The sequence below is a fragment of the Ranitomeya variabilis genome, chromosome 3 (assembly GCF_051348905.1).
Source record: "Ranitomeya variabilis isolate aRanVar5 chromosome 3, aRanVar5.hap1, whole genome shotgun sequence".
Classification (NCBI taxonomy): Eukaryota; Metazoa; Chordata; class Amphibia; order Anura; family Dendrobatidae; genus Ranitomeya; species Ranitomeya variabilis.
Genome location: NC_135234.1, coordinates 25,327,696 through 25,342,125, shown reverse-complemented (window position 1 = coordinate 25,342,125; position 14,430 = coordinate 25,327,696). Strand labels below are relative to the sequence as shown.

General features: G+C 47.1%; 1 protein-coding gene across 1 annotated transcript in view; it reads left to right on the top strand.

Annotated features, from left to right (window-relative positions):
* TMPRSS3 (transmembrane serine protease 3) overlaps positions 1–14,430 on the top strand; it is a 73,235-nt gene that overhangs the window by 8,641 nt on the left and 50,164 nt on the right. Inside the window, exons 2-3 of the mRNA XM_077299093.1 lie at positions 1,459–1,597; positions 2,669–2,734. Of these exons, the coding sequence (XP_077155208.1) occupies positions 1,459–1,597; positions 2,669–2,734 (205 nt within the window). The remainder of the gene's footprint in view (positions 1–1,458; positions 1,598–2,668; positions 2,735–14,430) is intronic.

Below are 14,430 nucleotides of genomic sequence, written 5' to 3'. Positions count from 1 at the left end.
CAGCTTTATATGTATCCTTCCTCCCCAGCTTTATATGTATCCTCCCTCCCCAGCTTTATATGTATCCTCCTCCCCAGCTTTATATGTATCCTTCCTCCCCAGCTTTATATGTATCCTCCCTCCCCAGCTTTATATGTATCCTTCCTCCCCAGCTTTATATGTATCCTCCCTCCCCAGCTTTTCATGTATCCTTCCTCCCCAATTTTATGTGTCCCCCCTCCTCAGCTTTACATGTATCCTCCCTCCTCAGTTTTACATGTATCCTCCCTCCTCAGTTTTACATGTATCTTCCCTCCCCAGATTTATATGTATCCTCCCTCCCCAGCTTTATATGTATCCTCCCTCCCCAGCTTTATATGTATCCTTCCTCCCCAGCTTTATATGTATCCTCCCTCCCCAGATTTATATGTATCCTTCCTCCCCAGCTTTATATGTATCTTTATATATATCCTCCCTCCCCAGCATTATATGCATCCTCCCTTCCTAGCTTTACATGTAGCCTCCCTTCTCCATTTTTCATATACAGTAGGTACGGAAAGTATTCAGACTCCTTTAAATTTTTCACTCTTTGTTCCTTTGCAGCCATTTAGTAAATTCAAAAAAGTTCATTTTTTTCTCAGTAATGTACACTCTGCACCCCACCTTGAGAAAAAAATGAATATACTACATGGCCTGTGTTATATACTACGTGGCTGTGCTATATACTATGTGGCTGTTTGTGTTACGTGGGCTGTGTTATATACTATGTGGCTGCAATATACTACGTGGCTGCTATATACTACGTGGCTGTGCTATATACTACATGGACTGTGTTATATACTACGTGGCTGTGCTATATACTATGTGGCTGTTTGTGTTACGTGGGTTGTGTTATATACTATGTGGCTGCAATATACTACGTGGCTGCTATATACTACGTGGCTGTGCTATATACTACATGGACTGTGTTATATACTACGTGGCTGTGCTATATACTATGTGGCTGTGCTAAGCGTGACGTGCATACCTACATATTCTAGAATACCCGGTGCTTTAGAATCGTGCCACCTTCTAGTATATATTTCATATTTTTGTTGTGGGGACTTTTTTTGCAGATATTTCATCCTTATCTTTCTGTTTCATATATACTGTATGCATATACTGTATACTCGTATGTGATTGCCAGGTCCTACAGAAGCATCAGCAGATCCGAGGAGGCGATGGGTTGACAGACGGAGCCCATTTTCTCTGTCTAACCACTTTGATGCTGCACTCTTTGCTCACTGTGGCATCTTAAGGGTTAAACTGGGAGAAAGGGTATTCTCAGAAATCCCTACAGTTTCTGCAGGGTAGAGGCAGTGACCGGACGGTCAGCATGACATATATACAGAATCTGGCCATCGCTTACTTTTCAGTAATACAGACAAGTTTAGTAAAACTTTTTAACCATGTGTCCCACCATATCTATCTTTCTACCAGGCTCCAGAAGAAGCTCCGGCTGCCGGTATTCTAGAAGTTGTGTCTGTTTCAGAGGAAGAATTGCCGGTTGTGGATATCGCCTTCTCTTACTTTAGGTTTTTCCTAACAAAAACCAAAGTGGATCCAGGAGAAAAATCTGGTAAGGCATGGTCGCAAGTCGCAATCTCGTAAAAATTGCTAATAAACTTAGCGTCATGGGTGAAGAAAATGGCTGGAAGTTTAGGTAACGTTCATTGTCGGCAATGATCCATGGTAGCTACCGCCAGTGGTGAAGGACTAGGAGAAATAGGCCAGGACAAAATATATAGGATACAATATAGGATACAAAACAGCCAACATTTTTTTACTGTGTTGGAAAAAGGCAGAGAATAGAAGCTGTTCAAAAAGTCCAAGCACATCTTTGGGGGGCCCCTTTGTGGACCCTAAAGTTAACTTATGGAGGGTCAGATGGATGAAAGTCATGGGGCAAGGAGGTAAGGTCATAAATTAGCAAGTAGACAGACAGTCTACAGGGAGATCAAATGCTCTCTGCATGTTTCCTCACTTGCAAAGAGGTGCTAATTTATGCAGGGGAAGAAAATTTCACCTAGGTAGACTGGACATCTCCAATCCACACCAGGGACATCACATCCCTCTGAAGGTCCCAGACAGGAGACAACCCGTTGGCAAGAACAGTATATGGGCCCTTTGTATTCCAATAGCTCATCCTAATACCCAATTTCACCTATTTTGGAGGAGGTAGTGGCACCCCTACCTCTTAAGGCCCCGTCTCACATAGCGAGATCGCTAGCGAGATCGCTGCTGAGTTTTGTGACGCAACAGCGACCTCAGTAGCGATCTCGCTATGTGTGACACGTACCAGCGATCAGGCCCCTGCTGCGAGATCGCTGGTCGTGTCGGAATGGCCTGGACCTTTTTTTGGTCGTTGAGGCCCCGCTGACATCACTGAATCGGTGTGTGTGACACCGATCCAGCGATGTCTTCACTGGTAACCAGGGTAAACATCGGGTTACTAAGCGCAGGGCCGCGCTTAGTAACCCGATGTTTACCCTGGTTACCAGCGTAAATGTAAAAAAAAACAAACAGTACATACTCACCATCTGATGTCCGTCAGGTCCCTTGCCGTCTGCTTCCCACACTGACTGAGCGCCGCAAAGTGAAAGTGAAAGTACAGCACAGCGGTGACGTCACCGCTGCGCTCTGCTCTCACTGTACGGCGGCGCTCAGTCAGAGCAGGAAGCAGACGGCAAGGGACCTGACGGACACCGAAAGGCGAGTATGTACTGTTTGTTTTTTTTGGTAACCAGGGTAAACATCGGGTTACTAAGCGTGGCCCTGCGCTTAGTAACCCGATGTTTACCCTGGTTACCCGGGTGCTGCAGGGGGACTTCGGCATCGTTGAAGACAGTTTCAACGATGCCGAAGTCGTTCCCCTGATCGTTGGTCGCTGGAGAGAGCTGTCTGTGTGACAGCTCCCCAGCGACCACACAACGACTTACCAATGATCACGGCCAGGTCGTATCGCTGGTCGTGATCGTTGGTAAATCGCTATGTGAGACGGGGCCTTTAGGTCCCATGCAGCTGCAGAGGTTTAAACAATGGTATGTCCACATGGGACAATGGAAATGGAACATTTCCATGCAATATGTATCTGATGCGTCACAATCCATTTTTGGATTCGCGGCAGCTCTGGTTCCACTATGTGTTTTAAAAGTAGCTTTTTTCCATTCAAGCCAGCGGGGGTTAATGTCAGTTTCACCTGCTGGCAGCCTGCTGCAATTGCAGAGTTGCTTAGTCAACTGATGCGGGTGGTGACCACTCCCACCATCCTTTAAATGGTCACCTGATGCATAAGTTGGCTGATGGTGATAAAGTTTCTCTATGGAGGTTAGCCTTGCAGTTGCAGCTCTCTGGTTTCAGCTACTTCTGGAGTTTGGAGTCCTTTTTCTGTGTCATCTGCGGTGTGGAGCTTGGCAGCGGAGTCTGGAAGCTAAGGGTTGTGTTTATACCTTGTCAGTCTCATGTTTGTCACCACCCCTTGTGTTGTACCATCTGCAGTGGTGAGGCTTGCGCCATTGCTGGCCAGTGCACTAGCCAGGGAAGTGTGGGGTTAGCGAACAACAAGGTTCGTAACGGCGGCGGGGGGGGGAAATGACCCGCTTACGACGTTAGGGGAGTGTAGGGACAAGCTCAGGTTGAAGCTCAGGAGGTGTCCCATCCATCATTCCCTATCGGTAGGGCCTTCGTCTCCCCTATAACACCCCGTTCTGTGTGTGTCGTGCCGTCCACTGACCGACCCCCTGTTGGGCAAGTGACATGATGTCAGCACAATCCATAGATATATCTTTGATCGGGGAACATAATCTCTTCTGTGGTTCCAAGCGGCAGGATTTTCCTACACAAGTTTAGTGTATATAGGATGGTGAAAGTATGCTCAGAAATATGCCGGTCCTATTATTCCAATAGGATGTTCTTGTGGGAAAATAAGACACAGATTAGAATTATACCCTGACATTTGTCCTTGCATATGATTAGTCAGCCTCCTCTCACCTAACCAGGAAGAAGGGTGATGGCTGTGGATGGAACCCACTAAAATTTATTTCCCCTAGTGGTGGCTGCAGACAGGATCTTATCATGTATCTCTGTATACAGGGAGCTCCCCCTAGTGGTGGCTGCAGACAGGATCTTATCATGTATCTCTGTATACAGGGAGCTCCCCCTAGTGGTGGCTGCAGACAGGATCTTATCATGTATCTCTGTATACAGGGAGCTCCCCCTAGTGGTGGCTGCAGACAGAATCCTATCATGTATCTCTGTATACAGGGAGCTCCCCCTAGTGGTGGCTGCAGACAGAATCTTATCATGTATCTCTGTATACAGGGAGCTCCCCCTAGTGGTGACTGCAGGCAGAATCTTATCTTGTATCTCTGTATACAGGGAGCTCCCCCTAGTGGTGACTGCAGACAGGATCTTATCATGTATCTCTGTATACAGGGAGCTACCCCTAGTGGTGACTGCAGGCAGAATCTTATCTTGTATCTCTGTATACAGGGAGCTCCCCCTAGTGGTGGCTGCAGACAGGATCTTATCATGTATCTCTGTATACAGGGAGCTACCCCTAGTGGTGGCTGCAGACAGGATCTTATCATGTATCTCTGTATACAGGGAGCTCCCCCTAGTGGTGACTGCAGACAGAATCTTATCATGTATCTCTGTATACAGGGAGCTCCCCCTAGTGGTGATTGCAGACAGGATCTTATCATGTATCTCTGTATACAGGGAGCTCCCCCTAATGGTGGCTGCAGACAGGATCTTATCATGTATCTCTGTATACAGGGAGCTACCCCTAGTGGTGGCTGCAGACAGGATCTTATCATGTATCTCTGTATACAGGGAGCTCCCCCTAGTGGTGACTGCAGACAGAATCTTATCATGTATCTCTGTATACAGGGAGCTCCCCCTAGTGGTGATTGCAGACAGGATCTTATCATGTATCTCTGTATACAGGGAGCTCCCCCTAGTGGTGGCTGCAGACAGGATCTTATCATGTATCTCTGTATACAGGGAGCTCCCCCTAGTGGTGACTGCAGGCAGAATCTTATCTTGTATCTCTGTATACAGGGAGCTCCCCCTAGTGGTGGCTGCAGACAGGATCTTATCATGTATCTCTGTATACAGGGAGCTCCCCCTAGTGGTGACTGCAGACAGAATCTTATCATGTATCTCTGTATACAGGGAGCTCCCCCTAGTGGTGATTGCAGACAGGATCTTATCATGTATCTCTGTATACAGGGAGCTCCCCCTAGTGGTGGCTGCAGACAGGATCTTATCATGTATCTCTGTATACAGGGAGCTCCCCCTAGTGGTGACTGCAGGCAGAATCTTATCTTGTATCTCTGTATACAGGGAGCTCCCCCTAGTGGTGGCTGCAGACAGGATCTTATCATGTATCTCTGTATACAGGGAGCTCCCCCTAGTGGTGGCTGCAGACAGGATCTTATCATGTGTCTCTGTATACAGGGAGCTCCCCCTAGTGGTGGCTGCAGACAGGATCTTATCATGTATCTCTGTATACAGGGAGCTCCCCCTAGTGGTGGCTGCAGACAGGATCTTATCATGTATCTCTGTATACAGGGAGATCCCCCTAGTGGTGGCTGCAGACAGGATCTTATCATTTATCTCTGTATACAGGGAGCTCCCCCTAGTGGTGGCTGCAGACAGGATCTTATCATGTATCTCTGTATACAGGGAGCTCCCCCTAGTGGTGACTGCAGACAGAATCTTATCACGTAACTCTGCATACAGGGAGCTCCCCCTAGTGGTGACTGCAGACAGGATCGTATCATGTATCTCTGTATACAGGGAGCTCCCCCTAGTGGTAGCTGCAGACAGGATCTTATCATATATCTCTGTATACAGGGAGCTCCCCCTAGTGGTGACTGCAGACAGAATCTTATCATGTATCTCTGTATACAGGGAGCTCGCCCTAGTGGTGTCTGCAGACAGGATCTTATCATATATCTCTGTATACAGGGAGCTCCCCCTAGTGGTGGCTGCAGACAGGATCTTATCATGTATCTCTGTATACAGGGAGCTCCCCCTAGTGGTGACTGCAGACAGGATCTTATCATGTATCTCTGTATACCGGGAGCTCCCCCTAGTGGTGGCTGCAGACAGGATCTTATCATGTATTTCTGTATACAGGGAGCTCCCCCTAGTGGTGGCTGCAGACAGGATCTTATCATGTATCCCTGTATACAGGGAGCTCCCCCTAGTGGTGACTGCAGACAGGATCTTATCATGTATCTCTGTATACAGGGAGCTCCCCCTAGTGGTGACTGCAGACAGGATCTTATCATGTATCTCTGTACACAGGGAGCTCCCCCTAGTGGTGGCTGCAGACAGGATGTTATCATGTATCTCTGTATACAGGGAGCTCCCCCTAGTGGTGGCTGCAGACAGGATCTTATCATGTATCCCTGTATACAGGGAGCTCCCCCTAGTGGTGACTGCAGACAGGATCTTATCATGTATCTCTGTATACAGGGAGCTCCCCCTAGTGGTGGCTGCAGACAGGATCTTATCATGTATCTCTGTATACAGGGAGCTCCCCCTAGTGGTGACTGCAGACAGGATCTTATCATGTATCTCTGTACACAGGGAGCTCCCCCTAGTGGTGGCTGCAGACAGAATCTTATCATGTATCTCTGTATACAGGGAGCTCCCCCTAGTGGTGGCTGCAGGCGGAATGTTAACATGTTTTTCTTTATGCAGGAACTGAGCCTTAGGCTAGGTTCAGATTGCGTTAGTGCAATCCGTTTAGCGCGAGCGCTAGCGGATTGCGCTAACGCAATGTCTTTTTCGGGGCCGCGTTTAGGGGTCGCGTTAACGTCCCCGCTCTCGCAGATCCCCGATCTGCGAGAGCGGGGAACGGACCTCTGGCGCGCCGCGAACGCTGCAAGCAGCGTCCGAGGCGCGCTACAAAAGACCGGCACATCGCTAGCGCGTGCCGAAAATGACACGCGCTAGCAATGCGCTTTAACATTGCCGGCAATGGGAGCGCTAACGGACGCGGTGCACGGCGTTAATTTCGCCGTGCAACGCTGTCCGTTAGCGCTCTCCCATTAACGCAATGGGAACCTAGCCTTATTAGAAATATTTTTTATTTAACATGTGTTTCTTTTCCTGTTCAGAGGAGACTTTTGGTCAAAGGGGAACCCCTCTATGTCATACTATAACTGTCCACTATAGGAATATAGATGTGTTTTGTACTCTGGCATTTGAAGTTAACACCCAATGGGAATCTACAACTTTTTATGACTTTCAGCATAAATCGCTGAGTTGAAGAAGTTCTCATTCCCCCGTCCTGTGAGATAAACTGATAGCTATAAATACAGATTTTGTTTTTTTATTTAGGTTCGGGGAATTGTGCGCTGCGGTTAAATCGCTTCCCATTAATTTTCCAGCTGCTGCGTTTTATTGTCCTGTAATCTGAAGGGTTTGAATATGCAGATGTTCATTTGCTTAAACTTGTAATTTTGCCAGAGGGAGAGAAAAAAAGCTGACTACTTATCCCTACCCATCTGTCCTGGCAGCTATTCTTCCTAATTATTGGAGAAAAATGCACCCGGAAACACAGTTACAGTCAGCGTGGCCCACAGTCACCGACGAGACTGAGGATTCCACACGTTCTACGGCACAATAATCAGAGATACCACATAAGCTTTATATACTCACACATACGAGATGTATGCTACAAGGTAAAATATTTATACAGTGAATTGCAAAAGTGATCACACCCCTTGTAAAAACTGGTGGACGTAATTATAAATCATTTATCCATATATCGCCCGAAGGCTCTCACGGAGTGTGCTCTTCGGAAACATTCTGGTATGTGCTGTGATAGGCACACACAGAAGGGGCCCCTGTGTAAGGACAATATATGGGCCCTCTGCAGTCCAAAAACTCATCGTAATGCCCAATTCCACCTGTATTAGAGGTAGACCTCTTGGGTGTGGCTGCATGGGTCCGCCCCTGTGGTGTGAGCATACCTGGCAGCATACCCTATACCCTGTCCATACTCAGGACTTGTTTGCTAGTTTGTTTTGCTCACTATGTGGTGAAAAACAGCACAGTGACTTAGGGTATGATTCTCTAAAATGGCGCTTATCATTCCTTACCCCCCGGGCCAGTCTCAGACCCTCTGCTGAATGGCAGGCATCTCCTTTCATTCCATCTGCAACAACAAGGAACCATTGCGCTCTTGCTCATGCACCTTTCACTTGGTACCACCACTTTGACAAGTACTGCAGCTTCTTTTGCAACTAGTCCCCTCCCCGTTACTCCTTCATTTATCTTTCGTGACACAAAAACACCATTATGTGTAAGCATGGGCTTCTCCCAATTGTATAACGGCACAACGTGCCAGCGTCACTGCATACATTGCTCAGACTCCTCTATCACACCTAGTGTCCCTAGTTACTGTAAGGGGTGCACCGGGACCGTGTAATACACCACTCCCTTCCTTAATGTAAATACTCCCTAATTGTAAAGCCTGCCTTGTGTATAGCTGCATGTATGTAGTCTGCTATTTATAAGATGGTTCGCATAGGGACAGTGCAGTGCCTCAGTTTAGCCACTGGAGGGGGTACAGTGTAGCTAGTAGAAATAGCTCTGTAAATAGTTAATATAGGCAGTGCCACTGTGGGATAAGAGGGAAAGCATTTCCTGATTTTAGGGAGTAATAGCCTGGGAGATGAACAGCTCAGGAGGGCCTGAGTGCCCAGATAGCCCCGAAGGGCTTAATGCCCAGGACAGCACAGTGACCACGTAACGTTAAGAGGGAAGCCCAGCCATCCAGGGTCAGCTGGTCAGAACAGCAGATCAGAAGCAGTGACAGTGTTAGTAAGGAGTGGAGCTGCAGGAGAAGTCACAGCAGTAACGAAGGACAGGTCACTCACCATGTGGCAGATCATCACATGGGCTGATGCCCTCAGATCCGGGGCAAAACAGCTGAGGGAACCCCAAAGCGGAGAGAGTCTGAACAGGGAGGACACTGAGGAAACATACGATACGGTCCATCCCGGGCACGTGCTGTGTGACAAGGAGGAGAGTACAGGGAAAGAGGAAGGGACGTGTAATATTGAATCTGATGTTGAGACTGTTATGAAAATGGATGTGCTGCGAGAACATGAAAGTAAAGTTTTGCCTTTGAAATTTGAAACAGACTCTGTGTCTTTAAATGGAACAACAGCAGTAGCGAAACTTCAGCCAGCCGGAGGGAACCCCGACGGTACAGAAAGTGAAGTGCAAAGTATGCTGCAGTGGGGACACTATATTCATGTGAGGGGAGACCAGGGCACGCTAACGCGTATGCTCTCGGCCATAACTACGGCCTTGTCCCTGCCTCTCATATTACCACTACAACCTATTCACAGTAATACACCATACTACTATACAATAAATACATTGCCGTTGATTAATTTGACCGTTTTCTATAGCGTTTTTCTGCCTGGCATCTCCTGCAGTCGACCTACTTGTAACTACTTTGGAAGTCAAGACCTGGAAATTCAACTGAGAAAGTTTGAACCCTTTCCTTCATCTATAGCCCGTTTCTGCCTGCCATCTCTTGCAGACACTCACCTCGATGTGTGACTACTTTGGAAGTCAAGACTTGAGAATCCAACCGAGAAAGTTTGGACCCTTGCCTTTGTCTGTACTCCATTTCTGCCTGCCATCTCTCGCAAATGCTTGCCATCAATAGATGATTACTTTGGAAGTCAAGACCTGGGAACACAACCAAGAAAGTTGGGACCCTTGACTTTGTCTATAGCATGTTTTTGCCTGCCATCTCTTGCAGATGAATGTCAAAAGACTGACCATCACTTCCAAGCAGAATTCAGGTGTGTACTTGGAACCTGCACACCTGATATCCGTTTGGAAGTGACGGTCAGTTTTTTGATATTTGTATACGTAGGCTTTTTGACTAAGCACTTCACCCCTCAGCCTCCGGCGTTTTTAATTACAGCAGGATCCTACCTTCCCATTTAAATGTAGGCTTCAGCCTAAGAGAGGATTCACATTAGGCAGATTCCCAGCAATGAGAATTGCCTTATTGTGGCTGCCAGGTACACATGACTTGGCCAATTTATGCGCTAAGTAGTCTCAATTTTTCTAATTTTCTAGAGCAGTAATGCAATTCAAATTTCATATATTTTATGTTTGCATGCATTAGTGCTACAGAGTGCTACTTTATTTGCTGGTTATCTCTTGCAGACGCTCGTCACCAATCAATGGCTACTTTGGAAGTCAAGACCTAGGAATCCAACCGAGACAGTTTGGACCCTTGCTTTTGTCTATAGCCCTGCTATCTCATGCAGGAGTTTGCCATCAATAGATGACTACTACATGACTACTACATGTTGAGAAGGATGAACTTTCAAATTCCTATTTTGCATCCATGTTCTCTAAGAAAGCAATTGTAACATCAACTGATCTTCACGGTGCCATCGAAGAAATAAAATAATTCATACTATCCATAAACGGAGAGATGGTGAGGGAACACTTAGCTAATTTAAATGAATTTATATCTCATGGTGCAGATGAATTATATCCTAGGGTACAGAAAGAGTTAGCAGAGGAAATTGCAAAACCATTAGCCAGAATCTTTGAAAAATCATGGACAACAGGAGAAGTCCCAGAAGATTGGAGAAGGGTAAATGTTGTCCCTATCTACAAAAAAAAAGAAAAGAAAATGGAGCCAGGAAATTACATGCCAGTAAGCCTTTCTTCCATACCATGAAAGATCTATGAACAAATTATTAGACAGAGGAAGTATGTAAGTACTTGGATAAGAATGCCCTTACCCTAACCCTAATTAACCAGAGCCAGCATGGGTTTGTAGCAAATAAGTCATGTCAGACTAATCTAATTTCCTTCTATGATGGAATCACTGACCGGGTGGATCAGGGAAATGCGGTAGATATAGTATATCTCAACTTCAGCAAAGCATTTGATAAAGTATCTCATACTATCCTTATTGAAAAAATGACCAAGCATGGGACTGAGAAGGCTTTGGTTCGGTGTATTCATAACTGGCTCAGTGATTGTACTCAAAGAGTGGTAATAAATGGTTGCACATCCAATTGGAAAAGAGTTTCAAGTGGGGTACCACAAGGCTCTGTCCTGGCCCCAGTGTTGTTCAACATTTTTATAAATGATCTAGATAAGGCAACTGAAGGTAAACTAATCAAATTTGAAGACAAAGGAAAGCTAGGAAGAATAGCTAACACTAGAGAAGACAGAGAAAGGATTCTGAAGGATCTAGATAAGCTTGAACAATGGGCAGCGAGTAATAGAATGGTATGTAAAAGGGAGAAATGCAAGATTCTACATCTGGGCAAGAAAAACAAAAATTACATCTACAGAATTGGAGGAATATAGCTAAGCAATAGCACGTGTGAGAAATACTTGGATCACAGACTGGACTTGAGTCAACAGTGTGATGCAGCAGCAAAAAAGGCAAACACAGTTCTAGGATTTATTAAAGGGAACCTGTCACCCCATTTTAGGCCTATAAGCTAATGCCACCGCCATCAGGGGCTTATCTACAGCATTCTATAATGCTGTAGATAAGCCCCCGATGTATCCTGAAAGATAAGAAAAAATTAGATTATGCTCACCCAGGGGCAGTCCGGTCTGATGGGCGTCGCGGTGCCTGTCCAGCGCCTCCCATCTTCATATGATGATGTCCTCTTCTTTGCTTCCTGTCGTGGCTCCTGTGCAGGTTGTAGCATTTCACCCGCTACGGGTCTAGGGGACACTCGCTTAGGTGCGGCGGATGACACTCAGGAGACACGTTTCCTTAAAAGTTCACAGGGTTTATTGCTCCATAAACCATATTGCAACAGGAACAACAGGTAAACAGTCTTACGTCAGACAGGTGATTCCCCAATGTCCATAGTAGAGCTCCGCTCTCTCACGTCTGTGGGCACACAGACCGTGCTATGTCCAGCACCTAGGCTCTCCAGCCTAAAGATGGTCTCTGTGTGTTGTTCAGGACGTCTGTCCCCACGTGGAACCGTCCAACACACAGGCCACTCTGCAGTGTCCAGCCAGGACACATGGAAGTGTGTCCACCCTGACACACACCCACACACTCACACCATGTGCTACACACACCTCCATTATGTAGCCTGAAACCACACCCAGGAACCCATCACATGATTAGACATGTGGTTCTGACCTCACCACAGGTCCTGAAACAAACATAGATAGGCATGGTTATGCCCCTTACCCAGGGGTGAGGTATATGGGTAGCCAGACCCTCCCATCTCTCATAGCTACCCGTAACCCGGACCCAGATATACCAAACAATGCCTTATTACTTTATGTGCATTAAAGAAAACACTCCGGGTTACATCACAGCGACAAGCCTTCTCTGTGATACATACCTCCCGTCGACTATCCAACCTTTAGCCATGCTACATACCTTCCCACTCTGCCTAAAGCCGTGGGGCTTGGCACTTGTCCCAAACCGACTAGAGACCCCTCTCAGTTGTCCCTGACAGTCAAACCGTCTGTCTAAGTCAGGGCCTGTTATTGAATCCTTTCGTCGGTATTAGTCATCCCTTTCCGTCACATCCTTTGATAATGATGACCCCTTGTCATCTCGTCCGCTACAGGATCTCCCGCTTAAGTCACTGAGCCCTGAGCTAACTGAGGAGTCACTATTTGTAGCTCTTCCATCTGACCACCTTCGGTTCTCTCTCGGTCATTGATCTCTCCTATTGTCTTTCTTCGGAGAGCAGCTCTTCTCTTTACGTCTATATCCTCTGTTAACTTCAGCTTGAGGACTTCCAGGCTTTAGAGCACCTCTTCACCTCTCTGGCAGCTGTCTAATAACTTGCAGTCTCTCAAGTCTCAGCTGTTCTACCTCCCTTAGGTATGCCATGCGATATTCCAGGAGCATGCGGATATTCCTAAGACTCTCTCTGGATCCGACAACCAGGAACGGAACCATCCCATCTTCACCCATGACCTGGACCTCTTCATCAGCCGGTATCCTCAGTCTCTTCAGACCGGATTTATCCACCATCTCCTGCATCACTCTCCCAAGTTTCCCAATGACTTTTGCCACCAGAACTTTGGGTTCTTGGACTATGTCTTCTACTAAGCCCAGCCGACTAAGAGCTTTCCTTTCACGCTCCAAACGTCGAACGGCTTCATCATTCTTCAAAATGATCCTCTGTTTTGTACGGAGGCAGTGTAGGTGCGTATCCCTCAGGACAGCCACCCGCTTCACTGTGACTTCCCTAGTCGACAGTATGACCAACTGTTTAGTCTCTGGTGCCCAATGCACACTACATGCTTCCACTGCTTTTCTGAAGGCCTCATGCACACCTTCACAGGTACAGGCTTCTTGCACCTCTTCGGGTACATCAATCATGGTCTTGAAGAGCGGGGTCTCACTCTCTTCATAGACAGACGGCTCCCTTTTTGCCTCTGACCTTTCCACCAAGACGTCTGTCACGACTGGGTGACTGTCTTGTTCCACTTTTAGCACGAACTCTTCGTCAGTCTTGTCTTCTGCTTTAGCCTTCACCAAGATGGGCATTGGCAACTCCTCTGCCAGGCAGCGATGTTCCTCCTCTCTCTGGAGAAGCTCCTGCTGATGCTTTTCTTGAGCCATTCTGAGAATGTCCATATCTTTCAATATGGCCCTATTCATGGTTTGACACGCTGATAGGTGACCTCTGAGCTCAGAGACTTCCTTCTCCAGCTCATCCACTCTGTGCTCAACCGCCAGTCTCAGGACCCTTTCTTGCTCGACTGTCTCTTTAAGCAGCTCTAACTCATGGTCCTGCTCTCTTTTGGCTAGCACATGTCGCACCAGCAGTTCTTTAATTAAACTTTCAGACGGGGTCTCTTGCCCACCCAGACTCTGCCTCTTTAGAGTTCCACCTGTTTCTGCATCTACCTCTATGGTCTCTCATGGGCTCTTGGTAACTTCAGAGTTCTCCACCTCTTCAACATCAGGTACTCTGGAGCCTTCATACTGAGCCACATCAGCCTTTCCGGGCATTGCAGATATGGGACTACCGCAGGTCTGTTTTAACTCCAGCCCTACCTCTGTGCTGGGATTTGTCAGAGGTAAAGTGACCTCCTTATCAAAGACAGTAACCTGATCTGCACCTGACCCTGTCTCTTCCTCATCATCTCTCTTCTCAGAGGGTGTAACCTGTCCCGCCTTTCTGCGTCCCCCGCGACGAGATGAAGATCTGCGATTTTTACTGGGCTCCCCCTTACTGCACTCTTTTCCCTTTGCGCTCGAGTCACAGTCGGGATAGGAGTCACCCCCTCTCACCCTGTCATCCTGGAACAGCAAGTCCCCACTTAAACAGGTGTCAGACCCACACTTTCTTCCAGTCACCCGTAACTCTGGACTATTGACATTAGGTGGCGCTACTTTCT